The 20,818-nt window shown below is 39.0% G+C and overlaps 1 protein-coding gene across 2 annotated transcripts in view; it reads right to left on the minus strand.

The window, feature by feature from the left end:
• The window catches only part of COPG2 (COPI coat complex subunit gamma 2), a 129,705-nt gene that overhangs the window by 96,724 nt on the left and 12,163 nt on the right, over positions 1–20,818 (minus strand). For both annotated transcript variants that reach the window (XM_033863273.2, XM_019923320.3), the window contains exons 5-7: positions 18,200–18,279; positions 1,842–1,917; positions 54–146 (exon numbers count right to left, since the gene is read on the minus strand). In XM_033863273.2, coding sequence (XP_033719164.1) covers positions 54–146; positions 1,842–1,917; positions 18,200–18,279 — 249 coding nt within the window. The remainder of the gene's footprint in view (positions 1–53; positions 147–1,841; positions 1,918–18,199; positions 18,280–20,818) is intronic.

Raw genomic sequence — 20,818 nt, forward strand, 5'->3', positions numbered from 1 at the left:
TTTTGCAACTAGAAACTGTACCATGCATGAGAACCAGTTACTTGTTCACTTACTAAGGAAGATACCAATGCTGAACTGGATACACTGGAGACTTTATCCACAATGGCCTGTTTCATGTATCTTTCAATGGCCTGCAACATTGTTCCCTGAGAACATTCATAAAGAAAAAGCGGTTGAAGCAGAACATTTTCATCCAAAACTACCACTTCAAAATAATTTACAAAAACAAGTCACATATTTGTCTCTGTGCAAATATTTAGAATGCATTAAAAGGCTTATCATATAATAATCAGATCCCAGAGGGCAAAACCCAGACAACCAAGTGGCAGCTTCAAGAAGGAACATTTGGGGGCTTCCCTGGTGGCGCAGTGGTGGAGAGTCCATCTGCCGATGCACGGGACACGGGTTCGTGCCCCGGTCTGGGAAGATCCCACATGCCATGGAGTGGCTGGGCCCATGACCCATGGCCACTGAGCCTGTGCTCCACAACGGGAGAGGCCACAACAGTGAGAGGCCCGTGTACCGCAAAAAAAAAAAAAAAAGAAAAAGAAAGAAAGAAGGAACATTTGTAAGGAAGAGGAATAACTGTTCCACAATGAAATAAACTATCTCAAAGTGAAGAATCCCAGTTCGGAAGAAATACACAAGTAGAGGCTGAACCTATCAGGGATATTATAAAAGAAATTCCTAAATGGGGATGCTTTTAAAGTCCTGAAGATACCTCTACGTGTAGGGCACGTATTTTATATGGATCCCAGAGAGTCCTATAAATCAACTGTAATCTCTGATTATTTTAGATTCATAAGAAATTAAATGTGCAATATGCTACTATACTGAGTCCTCAATAGGAAATCCTCTGAAAATAAAGTTCTTTTTAATTTATCTGGAAGAAAGCTTAGCACTGGGAAGGTGGTGGCAGGTAAGTAAGGATGCATAAATACACCAAGATCGATACTTAGATGAAGAGTCTTAGCTAGCCCTGGAATGGTCAAGTCTTATGGTATCAATTTAATGCTAAAAGCAAAAGCAACCACAATAAAGTAACTGAGCATTGAAAAATACTAAACCATTTCTATTACTCCTCCTAGGATCCAGATTTACCACTTAACCCTGCTCAACCTTTGAAATTTGAGAAGATTGCAAGCATATACATAAAATACACCCGATCATGAATATAGCTGAAATATTATTCAGTTTGCTTGGCAATGCCCAGCCTGTCCTTCATTTTAACCTTTCCTTCTCAGAGTTCCAAGAAAGGGACAGCCTAACATACTCTATAACCTCATCCCTCCCAATACAACAGACTAAGTCAAGGTTAAACACCTGATTTGGACCCAGGTAGATAACAAGCCACTGGTTGGCTGATGGCTAATCAGATCTTTTCTCTTAAATACTTAAATGAGAGGGCTTGAGCCTGGTAAATGATGGATGATAAGAGTAAATATCTGAGAATCTTGCTGCTGAGTTCCATAGAGCTGCCCTATTTCTTGTTCTGGTTGTAAGCTTTACCTCAAATTCTGAGAGATTTGTATTTTGTAAGAAAGATTTTTTTTTTTAAAGCTAAATTCGAATGGGTTTTTGTCTCCTGCAAGCAATGTGCCCTGACTATGACAAAAGTCCATGAGGGTAAATATAGAGAGAAATAGAATAATCTAAATAAACAAAAGGAAAAAACAATCGAAAAGAAAAAAAAACCTAGAGCCACAAAAGCCTTTCTGGTGGTCATGTTTCTCTTCTGCTGATGATTCACAAAGTCAGACAGGGACTCCTACTAAATTTACATGGTCACCTGCAGATAAACATAGGTCCCCTTTGACACCTCAGTAAAACAAAGAACTTACATCAGTGATTCTGCAGAGAGCCCTGATGGCTGGGCCTCGGTACACATCTTCCTTTCCAGTCATGTCCTTAGTCAGACTGAGAAAAATCAAATTGGTTACCATAAGATTAAAGTTTTCTCTTTTGTGGAGTCCACCCCTCACTAATTCCACTTGTCCCCATAATTATCTTAATACAACTACTGATTAAACAAGTATTTATTGAGTGTCTTCCTTGGATAAATATAAAAACTACTGGATAGAAGACTATTTTAAATCTTAAGAATACAGCAGTGAGTTGGTGGGAATGTAAACTGATACAGCCACCATGGAGAACAGTATGAAGGTTCCTTAAAAAACTAAAAATAGAACTACCATATGACCCAGGAATCCCACTACTGGGCATATGCCCTGAGAAAACAACAATTCAAAAAGAGACATGTACCACAATGTTCACTGCAGCACTATTTACAATAGCCAGGACATGGAAGCAACCTAAGGGTCCACAGACAGATGAATGGACAAAGAAGGTGTGGCACATATATACAATAGAATATTACACAGCCATGAAAAGAAACAAAATTGAGTTACTTGTAGTGAGGTGGATGGACCTAGAGTCTGTCATACAGAATGAAGCAAGTCAGAAAAACAAATACGGTATGGTATCACATATATATGGAATCTAAAAAAAAAATTAAAAAATTGGTACTGATGAACTTAGTGGCAGGACAGGAATAAGATGCAGACATAGAGAATGGACTTGAGGACATGGGGTGGGGGAAGGGTAAGCTGCGACGAAGTGAGAGAGTAGCACGGACATATATACACTACCAAGCGTAAAATAGAGAGCTAGTGGGAAGGAGCCACATAGCACAGGGAAATCAGCGAGGTGCTTTGTGACCACCTAGAGGGGTGGGATAGGGAGGGTGGGAGGGAGGCAGATATGGGGATATATGTATACATATAGCTGATTCACTTTGTTACACAGCAGAAACTAACACAACATTGTAAAGCAATTATACTCCAATAAAGATTAAAAAAAAAAAGAATACGGCAGTGAGCAAAACAAAGTCTTTGCCTTCATGGAGCTTACATTCCAGTGGGAAAGAGATATTAATCACATAAACTAAATATAAAAATAATTTTAGATACTGATTACTGGCATAAAAAGCAGACGATTATATAGAGAGCCTCAGGCTGAAATCCCCCAAAATCCCAAAAACTCATCAGACTTAAAAATAACTCTTTAAAAGAAACTGACTAAAACGATTACTTCATGAGGTCTCGCTCTCACAGGAATGGCTTTCTAAAATAATTGTCAATGGTTTCAGACCTTTCTGTGGAGCTGCAAAAACAGGCAGAGGAGTGTGGACTGAGCTACAAAACTTCATGGCCATAATTTTAAAAGGTTTTTAACCTTCAGATTATTCACTCTTTTACCCTTCCTTCTCTTGTCCTCTGTGCATTTATACTACCCTCAAACTGACTATCCACCTCCTCCCTCACTCAACTTCCCTCACATAATCCAAAACAGCCTCCAACTCCAACTCACTCCATTAGGGCACCAAGAGGAGAAAGTTGCGAATAACTGACAGTCCTTCAATTTTGTTCATTTTTCAATTATTAGGTAGAGTATTTCACTCATATAACAATCCATTTTCAAAGTATTCAGAAAGGTATAAAATATAAAGTCTAAGTCTCTCCTCACCCACCCTAGCCTGTAGTGCCACTCAACTGGAGACAGTCATTGTGAACAGTTGCTTAAAGTTTTCTTAAGAAAGTTCTTAAAATATATGCAACCACAGAGACTTTTTAAAATACATGCCAATGGATCGCCACTCTTCTGGTACCTTCAATCTTACTTAGTAATATAACTTGAAAATCTTTCCTTATAGGCAGATGTTTTAAAATTTTAGATACTTATATATATTAAAATGTCTAAATAGTATATCTAAAATATATTTTTAATGGTAGCACAGATTTCCATTGTTTGGGGATAAATAATTTATCAACCAGTCTTTTTCACAAATATTTGCATTTTTCCAATTAGATTGAAAAACTGAGGCTTGGCAGGTTTGGTTCCTGAGTCCTCTCTCCTTGGCTTGCTGGGCACGGAAGTAGCCATAGTAATGCATAAACAAAAAGGCATGGCTACGTTCCAATAAAACTTAATTTACAAAATGAGGCAACAGTTTTGGCCATGGGCCATAGTTTGCCAACCCCTGCTCTGTACTTCTGTTTAGCTTGGGCTGCCCTGACAGTAAAGGCTTACATACAGATAGTTTATTTGGGAGTGTGTTCTGAGGGACAAGTAAAAGATAAGGAAGTAAACAAAGGAGGAGGGAAAGTCAACCCAAAGAAGTTTTCTCTAGTGTGTCACTGCCACAAACATCTGGTTATTTAATGACCAATCTTCTGAGGACCTTAATGAAATACATCTCAGAAACCACACATTCAAGGGATGAAAAGGAAAGAATTTATCCACTAGCTCTTAGCCCCTGGTAGAGATTTCACCCCGGAGTGTTAACTCCCCATTCTCTTAACATTCACATGTTAACTCACACATGTGAGTTCAGTGAGTGTGCAAGAAATTGCAGGGCAGGAAGCAAAACGCACAGGACATGCTTGAAGTGAGGCACTATCGATGCTAGTGAGCTGGACCCTACATGGCAATGTTGACCACAGCCACAGCTGGAACCAAAGATGAGGCTGAGGAAACGGGAGGTTGCTCAAAAGTGGCACCCAATACAGCCCATTATTTGCACCCCTCACATTTGAATATGTCTTCCACTGAATCTAATCTATCACTGAGTCTTCAAGATGGTAACCATCCACTATTTCTACAAGAGACTGGAAGATGAGTAGAACATGGTACAACCCATACTGCTACAACACATTTCAAAGCCATAATTGATATTCATCATCTCCTTCCTATAACAACCCATTCTTTATTTCCCTCACTCTTGGCCAGCACTTTATCTCATCTTGGTTATGTGTCTGGTAGGTGACTCAAACCTTGATCCCAAGGGATCTGAGCCTTTGTTGGATTTACCCTGGTTGGACCATTGGTTGTTCCCTAGTCCCTAGTCAACATTTTCCCATGCGTGAACGCACAAAAATATACTCAAGTGAATACCTTGAATTCTAGATACAGTCCTGTCACCTTTATATAGAAACAACCCTAGATCCTGATAGGGATCAAGGTCAGTTACGTCTACAAGTATAGCAGCTCCTTTCATTACCTGCTGGTCTACTAGCATGAAGAACACAAAGTGACCCAATAGGAGTCATCATTTCAAGTGTGCAAACTGGCTCACTTCCTGCCCCACGGTTGCTCTGACTCTGCAGTGTGGGATGCCTTAGGTTGCCAACCTGTTACTCAGACATGTAGAATCCAGAAGTGTGGGATGTTTCTGCACTGGAGACAATCCACAACCCACGGGAACCAGGAGTCAATGGGTTAAATGCTTCCCCCTTTTCACCCCTTGAAAACATTGTCCCCTGGGAACCGGAACCTCTAATCCACATTCGGGGTGAGAATGGGAAGCATAAATTCTACAAGTGAGTCACTGGGAGTGAGGGTTAGAGGAGCCAGTCCTACTTCCACCTCTTGATTTCTGGACCTACCTATTTCTTGGTGACAGTACCATACACTGGCAATCGATTCAATGGATATATGGCATCTTGGAGGAGAATTCCCCAACCTCACAGAGTCCTTCCTCCAACCTACTACCTCAGCTGAGCATTCAATAGGCCATCTTATCATAGCATCAGGCTGTCTGCTCCTAGGTGAAGCACAATATAACAAAACTACTCATCTCCCTCCCAGTCACGAGCCCACTATCACTCCGCTTTTGCCATAAAATGAATGGCAATGTCACATAGGATACCATGACAATAAATTAAGAATAACTGTTTATACCACAACTTGGCCCTACTGCAAACCCCTGGTTTATTCTATCTATATTTTATGGTGTTTGGGTCATGCAATTTAAAAAAATTATGTAGTCAAATTTATCAATCCTTTCTATTGCCTTTGGATTTTAGTCATAATTATGAAACTTTTCCCTACACCAAGGTTAAAGAAGAATATACTCATGTTTTCTTCTAGTACTTGTATGGTTTCATTTTTTAAAATTTATACTCCTTATCTTTTTAGAGTTTACTCATGTATATGATGTGAAATACAGATCTAATTTTATCTTCTTCTAAGTGGCTACTCAGTTGTCCCAGAAACATGTATTAAAAAGTACATGCTGGGGCTTCCCTGGTGGCACAGTGGTTGGGAGTCCACCTGCTGATGCGGGGGATGCGGGTTCGTGCCCTGGTCCAGGAGGGTCCCACATGCCGTGGAGCGGCTGGGCCCGTGGGCCGTGGCCGCTGGGCCTGTGTGTCCGGAGCCTGTGCTCCGTGGCAGGAGGGGCCGCAGTGGTGAGAGGCCCGCATACCGCAAAAAAAAAAAAAAGTACATGCTTACCCCAGTGATTAGAGATGCCACCTTTGTCATATGCTAAGTTTGCATGTGTCCTTGGGTCTAATTCTGTACTTTCCATTTGTATCAGAGAATTCTGAAAAATGTACATCAGCACGGCCGAGTTGACACTTTACACAGTCATCACACAATTTTACTCCACTGGTCTCTTTGTCTATTCACGTGTCAGTACCACACTGTTGTAACTGTACAGGCCTTAGTATTTCACTGACTGGTAGTGCTAGTCCTTCCTCACGGTTTTCCCTTTTTCAGTTATTTCCTGGCTATTCTTTTTTTTTTTTTTGGGGGGGGGGTGCAGAAGTGAAGGCCACAACCCTAAGATCCAGGAACAGGGTGCCTGCCTAAGACAGCCTTAATTAGAACAACAAAGAACAGCCTCCCATCCCTACCAGCCCACTGCACTGAGGGATAAGTAAGTAACCTGCAAGAGAACAACCCTCTCTGAGGGGCTGGGGGAAGAAAATACCAAAAGCTGAGGGCAATCATTGAAAAAAAAAAAAAACTCTGTTTGTCACACCAGCCCTCAACCTAAACATAGGGTATCACTAGAGGAATTTGAAGCCAAGCTTGGGGAGCACTGCGTGTTACAAGAGCAACAAGAAACCAAACCCAGTCCAAGCTCTGGTAAGCTGTAAGCTCTGGTCTGTCTTTAGGTTTTGAGCCAGTTGGTTACTCTGAGATATCAGTGTCAGCACTCTAAAGGATTCAGATAAATTGCTGAACTTGCTATTTGTTCAGCCCCCTTTTCATGGAAACATTGGACATAATGCTCTTTCCAAATCTCTATACCCCAAAAGCCTCCATTTAACTTTTGCTTCGTTTCACCTGGGTTAATATCTAGAAGTGAACGAACTGCATCTTATGGTAGGTTCATGTTTAACTTTTTAAGAAACTGCAAAAATGTTTTCTAACATGATTTCACCACTTTACATTCCTACCGGAGATCCAATTCCTCCTCATCCTTAGTAATATTTGCTAAAGTCAGTCTATTTAATTTTTAGTCAATTGAAAGATGTATAGTGGTATCTCATTGTGGTTTTAAACTGAATTTCCCTAATGACTAAGAAGGTTGAACATCTTTTCATTTGCTTTATTTGCCATGTATATGTCTTCTTTAGTGGTGTCTATTCACAGATTTTACACTTTTTTTATTGTATTGTTTTCTCATTATTGAATTTTGAAAGCTCTTTATATGCCCTAGATACGAGTCCTTTATTATATATAATTTATAAGTATTTTCTTCCACCCTGTGGTTTGTCTTTTTGTTTTCTTTATGGATCAAGCTTTTGACGTTGTATCTCAAAAATCTTTGCTTAATTCAAGGTCACAAGGATTTTTCCATATGTTTTCTTTTAGAGGTTTTGTAGCTTTAGGTTTTATATTTAGGTCCATAGACCTTAGAAGAAAAAAAAAAGGCTACAGATTAAATCTTTAAGCTTTTTCATGTCTGAAATTGCTTTTATGCCAACTGTTTTTGAAAGCTATTTTTGCTGGACACAGAATTCTGGGCTAACAATTGTGCTTTTTGTTTTCTTTCAGTACTACAAAGATGTAGTATCATTTCCCTTCAGCCTAAAACACTTCATTTAATATTTCCTTCAGAGTAGGTCTGCTGGTGACAAATACTCTTGATTTACCTTCATCTGAGGAGTCTTTATTTCACTTTCACTCCTGAAAGATATTTTTTGTGGATAGAGAATACTGGGTTGTCATTTCCGTTTGCTTCAGCACTTAAACGACAGTGTTCCACCATCTTCCGAAATGTGTTTTCTGATGAGAAATCCACAGTATTTTTTCAAAATATTTATTTATTTATTTGGTTGCGCCAGGTCTTAGTTGTGGCAGGTGGACTCCTTAGTTGCAGCATGTGGGCTCCTTCGTTGCGGCTCCAGGGCTCCTTCAGTTGAGGCTCGCCGGCTCCTTAGTTGCAGTACGTGGGCTCCTTAGTTGCAGCAGGTGGGCTCCTTAGTTGCAGCTAGCCAGCTCTTTAGTTGCAGCACACAGCCTCCTTAGTTGTGGCATGCAAACTCTAAGCTGCAGCATGCGTGTGGGATCTAGTTCCCCGACCAGGGATCAAACCCAGGCCCCCTGCATTGGGAGCGTGAAGTCTTATCCACTGCGCCACCAGGGAAGTCCTCCCACAGTATTTTAAACTGAAGTTTCCTTATATGTAATGAGTCATTTTTCTCAAACTGCTTTCAAGGGTTATACTTTATCTTTGGTTTTCAGCAGTTTCCTTATGATCTGGGTGTGGATTCCTTTGAGTTTATCTTGCATATGCTTCACTGAGCTCCTTGAATCTGTAAAGTTATGTCTTTCCCCAAATTTGGAAGTTTTCAGCTATAATTTCTTCAAAAATTTTCTGCACCAATCCCTCTCTCCTCTTCTTCAGGGACTCCAATGACACGAATGTAAGACCCTTTGATACAGTCCCATAGGTCAGTGGGGCTGTTTATTTTTGTTTTCCATCTTTTTTCTCTTTATTCTTAATTGGAATTATTTCTACTGAATTACTTTCAAGTTCACTGATGCTTTCCTCTGACATCTCTATACTACTATTGAGCCCAGCCAATGAATTTTTTATTTTGCATATTGTACTTTGTAATTTCTAAAATTTTCAGTTGGTTCTTTTCTATATATATAGTTCTCTGCTGAGAATTTCTACTCTTCTATTCATTTCAAGAGTGTTCACCTTTATGGAGCATGGTTGTACTAGCTGCTTTCAAGTCTTTAATAATCCCAACATCTAGATAATAACCGGGTTGGCATCTATTGATTATCTTTTCCCTTGAGAATTGGTCAGACTTTCCTGGTTGACTCATTTTGGATTGTATCTGGAGATTCTGAATACTATGTCATGAGACTCTGAGTCCTGTTAAAAGCCTCTGAGGAATGCTGACTTTCGTTTTACCAAGCACTCAAGGCAGTTTCAGATCGCAAGTTCTGTGTGGCCTTCTGTGCATGTCATTTCTCCCACACTCTCTGGCTCTCAAGGACTCCTTCTCCCAGTTCTTCTCACCAGAAATATGAGATTCTCTCAGAGTTTTAGCTCCCTATGCTACTGCACAATTCTTTGGAAGCAAGCGCTCAAGAAAAAGAGATAGAAGAAGGAAGGAAAAAAAGAATACAGTTGACCCGTGAACAATGCAGGGGTTAGGGGTGCCAACCCTCCACGCAGTCGAAAATCTGAATATAACTTATATTCAGCTCTCCCTATATGTGGTTCCTCAGGATCCGTGTGTAAGTGGACCTGCACAGCTCAAAACTCCTGTTGTAAGGGTCAACTGTAACGTGGATTTCCCCCCACTCTTCACATGCCAGGGGCCCATTTTCTCAGAGACAGGTCTTATCTCAGGGTTTCAGGTGTCTGAAATACTGCTGTCACGTCATAGTAGTGTTCCACAACTAGGGCTGGCCTCAAGGCAGGACCAGAAAGTAAACAAAATAACAATAACAAACAAGGATTCTCCCCCATGCTCTCCAGCTTGCAGGGGTCTTTTCTTTAACTTGTGCTCAGGCTAGAGAGATGGGCTTCTGCCTTTGTTGACTCCTCCCACTGTACAGTTCTCCCATTAGCCTGCTCTTGGGTCAAATGTGGGGTATAAAGAGGAAAAATAAACATGAAATTCACTGTTACCACACTGGTTATTCATTAATTACTGTTTTCTCTCCTCAAATTCACTGTTATTATTCAGTTTTCAAAGGCCTCGGGTAGTCACTTTCTGTACTTTTGTCCACAGGTTTTTGTTGTGATCATTGGGAGACACGGCCTGCCCCTTACTCCATCTTGGCTAGAATCAAAAGTCCCCTGACTTCCCCCTTTACACACTGGTGTTCATTTCATTAGGCTTTGGAGAAAGGAGTTTTATGACTTGGCATCATTTTCATGATTTTCTCTCAAAATTTTTCCACAATTTCATTTTAAAAGAGAATTAAGTATGAATCCAAATAAATCAGGGCAGTCTGCTTGGCGACTGGGCAGGAAAGAGGCAGGAAAGAGGCAGGACACAGAAAGGTTTCTCAACTCCCATTAAACCCACAGCGATGGTTAATTTTCTGTGTCAACTTCACCGAGTTAAGGGATGCCCAGATAACTGGTCAAACACTATTTCTGGGTGTGTCTATGAGTGCGCTTCCAGAAGACTGGCATTTGAATCAGCAAGCTGAATAAAGAAGATCACCCTCACCAATAGGAATGGGCATCACGCAATCAGTTAGGAGCTTGAATAGAATAAAAAGGCAGAGGGAGGAGTATTTGCTCTCTGCTTGGGCTGGGACGTCCATCTTCTCCCGCCCTGGGAAATTAGGACTCCTGGTTCCCAGGCCTTCAGGTCTGGTCTGGAACTATACCACTGGCTTTGCTCGGCCTCCAGTTTACACAGAGCAGATTATGAGGCTTAGCCTCCATAACTGCGTGAGCCAATCCTTCATAATAAATCTTTCTATATATCTATATATATCCTATTAGTTCTTTTGTCTGGAGAAACCCAACTAATACACCCATATTTCTCCACTCCTTCATATGTGTGAGTGCTGTCTTGAGAAAGACAAATAATCCTTATGATTTCAGCCCCCTTAACTGAAGTGAGAAAATGGATTATCCTGTGCTTAATTCATGAAACAAACTTTTAATGTGTGTCTAATACATGCAAGGCACTTTTCTAAGAATTAATGTTACAAAGTCATATATGATATAATTTTTGCTCTCAAGGAACTAACAGTACAGTGGGTAGAAAAACATGTAAACAAATCATTACAGCACAATGTACTAAACACTAGAATAGAGGTTAAAACAAAGTGTTATAAGAACAGCAGAAGAGACAATGACTAACCTGTCAAGAACAGGAAAGTCAATACATAAAATGATGTTTGAGCTTTGTGGAAAAGGAAATAGGGTAAATGCAGGCACAGGGAGAAACATGTACAGTGATACAGAGTATCAAATAGCATGATGAGTTTGGGAAATGGCAAAAGCATTGATGTGAACCCCAGGGAATGCCGATATTTAGGGTGACAGGCAGAATAAAACAGCCACTTCTGTGGAAGAATAAAATGGAATAATCAGAGATGGGAGGAAATTCAGGACTATGGTTCTGAAAGCCAAAGACGGTAGAACTTCAGGGAGTGTTTAACCATATTAAAACTAAGAGAGAGGTCAATTAAAATACAGACCGAAAAATCAGCTTTGGGATTTTGCAATTAAGAGATTACTGGAAATCTTTGAGAGAGAAGTTTCACTACAGTGGTGGCTAAGTCAGATTAGAATAGTATCTCATTTCCTTTCTTGCTCTACACCAAGTCCTGGCAGACATAACGTCAGGGACAGCAGCACCATTCAAATAGAAAAGTTGTTTCAGGTTTGAATGTTTCTTACCAAGTCTGTGGATGGTCTTAGCTTCTTAGTTCCCTCAGGAAGCTAAGTATTATCCTCCCCCTGCCCAAATCCTCACATTATTCCCACAACTGATATCAAAACTGCCTGCCAGACAGCCGTTTCTACAGCCCCTTTATTTCTTCCTAAACCATGGCCTATGAACGTTCTTTTGATTTTCTGAGACTAGGGATGTAACTAATCACATACTGAAACCCATTCCCCCATGCTACTCCCCATGTGAGTGATGGGTCATTCCTCAGGACTCATTTCCAGAATTCTAAGCAATCTTCAGATGCAGCTTTTCACTGGTGAGTCTCATCAGACAGGGGTAGAACAGTATAACCAGATTGTCAATATACTTGACCATCCTTAAGCCACTAACTAAATCTCTTCATGTTTTTCTTTTTGTTAACTGAGTTGTAATTTATATACAATAAAAATGCCAGCTTAAGTGTTCAGTTAGATGGCAATTGTGATCACTCATATAACCTTTACCCAAAATAAAATACTGAACACTTCCATCACCTCAGAAAGTTCCCTCATGACCACTTCCAGTCAGTCTCCTCCAACCTACCAGACTTCTGGTTTCTGTCACCACAAGTGAGTTTTGACTGGTCTTAGAATTTATATAAATAGAATCATCCAGCATGTGTTTTCTTTTGCTCCAGCATATTATTTTAGGAATGTATCTGTGTTGTTGCTTGAAACAGCAATTTGTTCCTTTTTATTGCTGAGTATTGATCCACTGTATTAATATAACACAGTTGGTTTAACCATTCTCCTGTTGATGAACTTTTGGGTTGTTTCTGGTTTAGGGCTACCACAAAGCTGCTATGAAATTCTTATACAGTCTTTTTTGCGGCCAAAGATTTTCATTTTCTTGGGTAAATACTTAGCAGTGGAATTACTGGCCACAGGGTAGGTATATATTTAACTTTATAAGAAACTGACAAACTTTTTCTGTGGTGGTTGTATCATTCATTCTACATTCCCACCTACAATGTAGGAAAGCTTCAAATGTTCCATACACCAAGTTCCATACTTGGTATTGGAGCAGGCTTGTTGATTTGGGTACTGTCAGGCTTTTCTATTTTAACCGTTTTAGTGAGTATGAAAAGGTATCTCACTGAGGTTTCAATCTTCATTTCCTTGATGACTAATAATATTGAGAACACTTCCATGTGCTTATTGGCTATCTGTATATACTCTTTTGTGAAGTGTCTGCCTTTAGGTTTTCTCAATATCCATGATTTCTTACCAAGCTAACACAATTGTCTATGTATGTAGAATGGTCATCTAATATATTAGTTTTCTATTCCTGCTATAACAAATGACCACAATTAGTGGCTTAAAACAACAAAAATGTATTTATTATCTTACAGTTAGTTCTATGGGCTAGAATTCCAACTTAGGTCTCACTGGGCTAAAATCATCGTGTCAGCAGGGCTGCATCCATCTCATACGCAAGATAATATTCACCCTATCCCAAGATCCCCCCCAAATCAACACATTATAGCATCAACTCAAAGTCCAAAATCTCAGGACTTCCCTGGCAGTCCAGTGGTTAAGACTCCATCTTCCAATGCAGGGGGCACAGGTTCAATCCCTGGTTGGGGAGCTAAGATCCCACGTGCCATGCGGTACAGTCAAAAAAAAAAAAAAAAAAAAAAAACTCCAAAATCTCACCCAACTCAAAAGTCCCAATCTTATCATCAAAAATCATCTAAATCAGGGATGGGTGAGATTGGGTATAATTTATCCTGAGGCAAAATTCCTCTCCATGCATGGACATGTGAAACTAAAAAACAAGTTCCCTGCTCTGAAAAACAAAGATGGGACTGCCATAGGATAACACATACAGACGTTCCTGTTCAAAAAGAGAAAATGGAAGGATAAAAAAGTTACTGTTCCCAAGCAATTCTGAAATCCAGCCAGGCAAACTGGAAGCGGTTTCAAGTCGTGGCAGAATTCACTATGGTTCTCAGCTCTACATTATGGGCCTCCGCCCTCCGAGCCATCCTTCCTTTTTATAAAGGGCAGCTTGTGTTTAAAGCTGAGGAGTCTTATCAGCCTGTTTCCTGCCTGTAGAATTTTGGGGCTCTGATAGCCTTCTTTCACTTCACCTCTCTGTTCCTTTCAGTCCAAGCTGGCAGTGTTTCTGCTGGTATAAGATTCTCACGAGCCTTGTGGGACTACCATATACGTACAGAGACTCCACTAGACAAGAGGCTCCTCCACAGATCTTGCCTAGATAATCCCATCTCTATTTTTGGCTTCTGCTTAGATGCTGAGGGAATCTATGAGTCACACCCTTCATCTCTCAGTGTTTTGTGTGAGTGAATACGCTGACCTTTAAATCTTTCTGAGGTTTCAGGAAAAGGCTGTAGAGTAACTCTGATTTTTTCTCTAGAGAAGGCTTTCCCAACACACATCTCTTGATTTTAGCATCCTTTGCCATTTTGGTAGGCTGACAATTTCCAAAATCAACAACTCCTGGTTTATTTTTGTTTTGTTTTTGAGATGTAATTGACATACAACATTATATTAGTTTCAGGTGTACAACATAACGATTTGGTATTTATCAAGATCTCCTGGTTCATGTTTAACAGGTCTCTCCTCAATTTATTACCCTACTCTCAAATTTTACTACAAGTGGCAAAAAGAAACCAAGCCACACCTCAACATTCTGCTTGGAAATCTCAGTTAAATATCCAAATTCATTGCTTACAAGCCCTGCTTTCCACCTAACTGCAGGATACAATGCCACTAAGCTTTCTGCCACAATATAACAAGGATCCCCTTCCCTCCAGTTTCTAATACCTTCCTCATTTTCTTCTGAGCCCTCACCAGCAACACCTTTAATGTCCATATTTCTATCAACAGTCTGTTCACAATGCTGTATGATAAATGTTTTCTCTATCCTGCTCCTCACTTCCAAGTCTAGCAGAGTCATTAACGCCCATATTTCTACCAGTTTGTTCAAGGCAGTGTAGGCTTTTTCTATCATGTTCCCCAAAACTCTTCCAGCACCTGCTCACTGCCCAATTACAAAGCCACTTCCACATATTTAGGTATTTGTTACAGCAGCACCCCACTTCCAGGTACCAAAGTCTCTATTAGGTTTTTGTTCTAGTTTTGAGATATACGTGACATATAACATTGTGTAACTGTACGGTATACAATGTATTGATTTGATACACTTAAATACTGCAAAAATCTGTTAGTTTTCTATTGCTGCTGTAACAAATTACAACAGACTTAGAGGCTTAAGACAACATTCATTTATTTACCTTACAGTTCTGTAAGGTGAGGTCCAACACAGGTCTCACTGGGCTAAAATCAAGGTGTCAGCAGCATGGCATTCCTTTCTGGAGGCTGTAGGAGTAAATCCATTTCCTTGCCTTTTCCAGCTTCCAGACATCACCCATATTCCTTGGCTTATGGCTCCCTTCCACCATCTCCAAATCCAGCAACAACAGTGCATCCCTCTGAACCGGCTTCCATCATCACATCTCTTTACTGACGCTTTTCTTCTGCCTCCCTCTTCTACTTTTAAGGACCCTTATCCTTATATTGGGCCCACCTGGATAATCCAGGATACTCTCCTTATCTGCTGATTAGCAACTTTAATTCCCCTTTGCCATGTAATGTAACATATTCACAGGTTCTAGGAATTAGGACAGGGATATCTTGGGGGTGGAGGGGGCATTATTCTGCCTACTACATCTACTAATTACTTAAAAGGAACGAGAAGCAAACCATGATTCAAAGCGGCCTAACAGGACTCAGATGGAAGTATTAACAGCTAAACAAAGGAACGAAACACCCTCAATCAACAGTTGATTAATCTATTTTTAATTTTTCCAATATTTAGTGAATCTAGCAATCTAAGTGAAGATTTTTTTGTTTTGTATTTGTGCCACACACTGTTAGCTGACTAATCCGATACCCATTTTTAATCCCCTCCCTTCTCCCAAGCCTGCCCCTTGGGCTATAAAAGCTATATACTCACTTTCCTGGCCTCCTAAGGTTAGTCATAACACAGTTGTGCCAAATAAAATCTAAAAATTGCCTTGGGAAAAGCTTTTGCATACCTGATAAAAGGGGCAGACAGCACTGGCTCTCTCTGGCCCCCTTCTCAGTACCCCTCCCACCTTGAATGGTGCACTGCCAGTAATTCAGGCATCTTATTTTGCAATAATGTGAGGACGTCCCGAAGAATTTAAGAGACACCAGCCCTGACACTATTGAACTACTGAACCAACACCAGCTACTCTGTGCTTATTTTGTTTGTTACTATTTAATTCTGGCTTTGTGTTATTTTCAGCTGAAAGCTTTACTAATATTATGAAACTACATTCAATACAACTGCTGGTTAAACGTAAGTACCCTCCTCCAAAACTTATTTTCTTGTACAAATACCAGATTCACTTGAATGAGTTATAATTAGTAACTATTAACTACAACTATATATTAATAACTGTTAGTAACTATTTTCTAAATAACATTTGTTATATATCTTAGGACTCTGAATTATACATACTCATTCTAGGACATTTGGAAATTATCAAAAGTTTAAAGAAAATAAATAGCCACAATTCCAAACACCCAGAGATAACTTACTGGTAATATATCAGTGTATATCCAATCATATATTTTTATATGCATACTTAGAATATTTTTAAAAGAGACTACAGGGAATACACAGACTTGAATCCAACTTTCATTTAGCACTTTATTGAAGACTTTTCCATATCATTAAAGATGTCTCAAAAATATATTCAAAAAATTAAAATATTTCATAATATGACTAAAACATGATTAATTAGATCATTTTTAACAATGTCAGACATTCAAGTTGTTTTTTCCTTTTTGCTAGTGTAAACAGTGTTGCAATAAGCATCATTGTATATAAATATTTCTGTGCTATCTCTGATTGTTTTCTGTGGATAATTCCATAGATGTGGAATTACTGGATCAAAGGGATAAACCCTTTCAAACATTCAACAAATGCTGCCACGCTGCTTTCTAAAAAGACTGAATCAATTTATTATTCTACCTCCTGTATACAAGAATATCAATATCCCTTACAAGTACTGACTGCCTTTTTTCTTTTTTGCCAATTTGACTGGCAAAATATTATAATTTTTCAAAATTTATAAAGAACTCATAAACTCAATAGCAAAAAAAACAAACAATCTGATTGAAAATGGGCAGATGTGAACAGACATTTTTCCAAAGAAGACATACAGATGGCCAACAAGTACATGAGAAGATGCTCTACATCATTAATCATCAGGAAAATGTAAATCAAAATCACAATGAGCTATCACCTCACACCTGTTAGAATGGCTACTATCAAAAAGATAGAAGCAGCAAGTGTTGTTTAGGACATGAAGAAAAGGGAACCCTCTGCACTGTTGGTGGGAATGTAAATTGGTACAGCCACTATGGAAAACAGTATGGAGGTTCCTCAAAATATTAAAATAGAACTACCATGTGATCCAGCAATTCCATTTCTGGGTATTTATCTGAAGAAAACATTAATTCAAAAAGATATATGCACTCCCATGTTCACTGCAGCATTATTTACATTAGCCAAGATATGGAAACAACCTAAGTGTCCATCAACAGATGAATGGATAAAGAAATTGGGGTACATATATGCATTGGAATATTATTCGGCCATTAAAAAAGAATGAAATCTTGACATTTGTGACAACATGTACGGACCTTGAGAGCATTATGCTAAGTGAAATAAGTCGGACAGAGAGAGACAAATACCATATGATCTCTTTTATATGTGGAATCTAAATAAATAAGTAAATACATAAAACCAGGCTCATAGATACAGAGATACAGAGATCAGACTAGTGGTTTCCCAGAGGCAGGGACTGGGGGAGTGGGAGAAATGGGGGAGCTGTTTTGGGGTTTGTTTTTTTTTAAGTTTAAATAAATTGAATTTAAAAAGCACAAAAAACAAAACAAAAAAATATTGTAACTCATTGTTGAATTTTTAATTACATTTTTTGGTTACTAGTGAGAATGACTATTTAAAGATATTTAGATCCTTTATATTGATTATTTTATGAAGTATCACTTGGAGTTTTTTGAAGTATAAGAGTTCTTTATATATTATAGATGTTAGCCTTTTGATGTACTTGTTATATTTTTTCATAAATCAACTATACTCTAATATAAAATAAAATTTTTTTAATAAATATTTTATTTCAATGTATCATTTACTTTTTAGTTTTGTTTATATATTTTTATGACATTTTAAAATGTAATCAAATCTATTAGTATTATCCTTTGTGACTTCTTTCTCAGCTTTATTAAACAGAGATGGTTTTCACATGACAACCACATTTTAGAAAAGAATGCTTTAAGACATTATGTTCTTTTCAATTCCTACTGGCTTTCTTACAGTCAAAAAGTAAAATTAACAGAAAGAGAACAACAAATACTCCACTAAATATGTAAGAATCACATCGTAGGTTTTAACTATTCACATACCTGCTTGTCACAATTATGACATCCTCAGAGATGGTAGCCATTTCTTTGATAGTAAGGTAGCACATTCTTCTCAATGTTTGCTGAAAAATTATTTATAAAAGGCAAAAGGTTATTCATAAGGAAATGGTTTTTTAAACTGTTTGAAGTGAGGGCCCCAAGTCAATATATTTAGAAAGCTATTCTTAAAAAGATTCTCGGGCTTCCCTGGTGGCGCAGAGGTTGAGTCTGCCTGCCGATGCAGGGGACACGGGTTCGTGCCCCAGTCCAGGAAGATCCCACATGCCACGGAGCTGCTAGGCCCGTGAGCCACGGCCGCTGAGCCTGCGCGTCCGGAGCCTGTGCTCCGCAACAGGAGAGGTCACAACAGTGAGAGGCCCGTGTACCGCAAAAAAAAAAAAAAAAAAGGCCTGGATGAGAAAATATTCAAAATTCTAGTATTTCCTAAACACAAGTAATTGATGCACTAACAGTAGAAGACACCTAGATGAAAATTCAAAAATTCAGTTAATTACATGGATCTTTATACAGAAGGACCCAAACTGTGACTGTGACAATGTGAGTCCAAAGACAGGTTTTTCAAGGTGCTAAAGGCTTGTCCTAGAAAATGTATTTTTTAAATTCTTTAAAAATATATACAGAGAGACATGCAGACTCTGTGTTTTCCTCAGTTCAGCATATTTTTTCTTAAGGTATTTGTGGTTGTACAACTACTATTTTCAATTATCAAGATTTCTAGATGGATACCTGGATCCAAAAGAAGTGTTAAACAAATTTTCGCCCACCCTTTCTCCTCACCTGGATCTCTGATTTTATTCATAAACACTCATACTCAATGCTCAAAGCCTTGGTTCCTCTAGCCTGTCTAGCCTCATTCTCTACCAAGTAACTTCATATTTCTTATAAGTAGTGAAACTCAAATACATCAGACCCAGCTCCAGAGTCCAAGCTGTACAAAGGATCTGTTGGAGACTACTGAGCCCATTAAGGAACAGGCAGAACAGAGTGAGGATTCTCATGGTGATTAAACAGAGAAAAAAATCACCCCAGAATGAGAAAGGCAGCATGGGGGCAGATAATGAGGCATATCACATCCATATGAAGCTACTATGAGAAGAAAGCAAAAAAAATGACAATCAAAACTTCAGAGCAGAAGAAAATTTACACTCCCCCCCCCAAGCAAAAATCTACCATGAAGCAGAATAAAACTGGAGATACAAAAAAATTTAGCTAAAGCACAAAAAATGGAGGCTCAACACTGTTAGTCACTGGGGAAATACAAATTAAAACCACATTTCATATACCACCTCACACCCACCAAATTGGCTAAAATTAAAGAGTGACAATGTAGTGTTGACAAAGATGTGTTTTTAACAACTATACTGCCTAAACAAATACACAGAAATGCTGAATAAAACAGGAACAAAAAAATTTTAATACACAGCCAAGGGAAAATGAAGGGAAATTCACAGGTGCCCAAAATGGAAAAACACACAACTCATAGCCACAGAAGTGTAAGCCCAGGGTCTTGCATAGGATAAAATATCTAAAGTCTACAAAAGATGGGATTCTAGAAGGTATATTCTTCAGGCACAGGGAAAATTATTCTAGATAATAACTCAGAAATACAGTAAGGAATGAAGAGTAGAAAAAAAAAGAAAGCAGTAAACACTAACAAGACAGAATGGTATTGGCGTAAGAATGGACAAATTTATCAATGGAACAGGAAAGACAACCCAGAAATATACCCACATACATACAGTAAACTGATCTTTGACAAAGGAGCAAAGGCAATACAATGGAGTAAAGATAGTCTCCTCAACAAATGGTGCCAGAACAACTGGATATCCGCATGCCAAAAAGATGAATCTAGACGCAGACCTTACACTCTTCACAAAAATTAACTCAAAATCGACCACAGACCTAACTGTAAAATGCAAAACTATAAAACTCCTAGAAGAAAACCTAGATGATGTTGAGTATGGTGATAACTTTTTAGATACAACGCCAAAGGCATCATCCATGAAAGAAATAATTGATAAGTCAGCCTTTATTACAATTAAAAACTTCTGCTCTGCAAAAGACAATGTCAAGAGGATGAGAAGATAACACAGACTGGGAAAAATATTTACAGAACACATAACTGAGAAAGGACTGTTATCCAAAATACACCCCAAAACCCCCCAAAAAACAGAAAAACCTCTTAAAAGTCAAAAATAAGAAAAACAACCTAATTTTAAAATGGGCCAAAGACCTTAACAGATACCTCACTTAAGAAGAAAAACAGAAGGCAAATAAGTATATGAGAAGATGCTCCTCATTATATGTCATCAGGGGAAGGCAAATTAAAACAGCAAGATAGGGCTTCCCTGGTGACACAGTGGTTGAGAGTCCGCCTGCCGATGCAGGGGACACGGGTTCGTGCCCTGGTCCGGGAAGATCCCACATGCCGTGGAGCGGCTAGGCCCGTGAGCCATGGCCGCTGAGCCTTGCGTCCGGAGCCTGTGCTCCGCAACGGGAGAGGCCACAACAGTCAGAGGCCCACATACCGCAAAAAAAAAAAAAAGAAGACAAATAATCTGAATAGCAGCATATCTATTTCCTTTTAAAGTAGTTAATTAT

Source organism: Tursiops truncatus, chromosome 9, assembly GCF_011762595.2.
Source record: "Tursiops truncatus isolate mTurTru1 chromosome 9, mTurTru1.mat.Y, whole genome shotgun sequence".
Lineage (NCBI taxonomy): Eukaryota > Metazoa > Chordata > Mammalia > Artiodactyla > Delphinidae > Tursiops > Tursiops truncatus.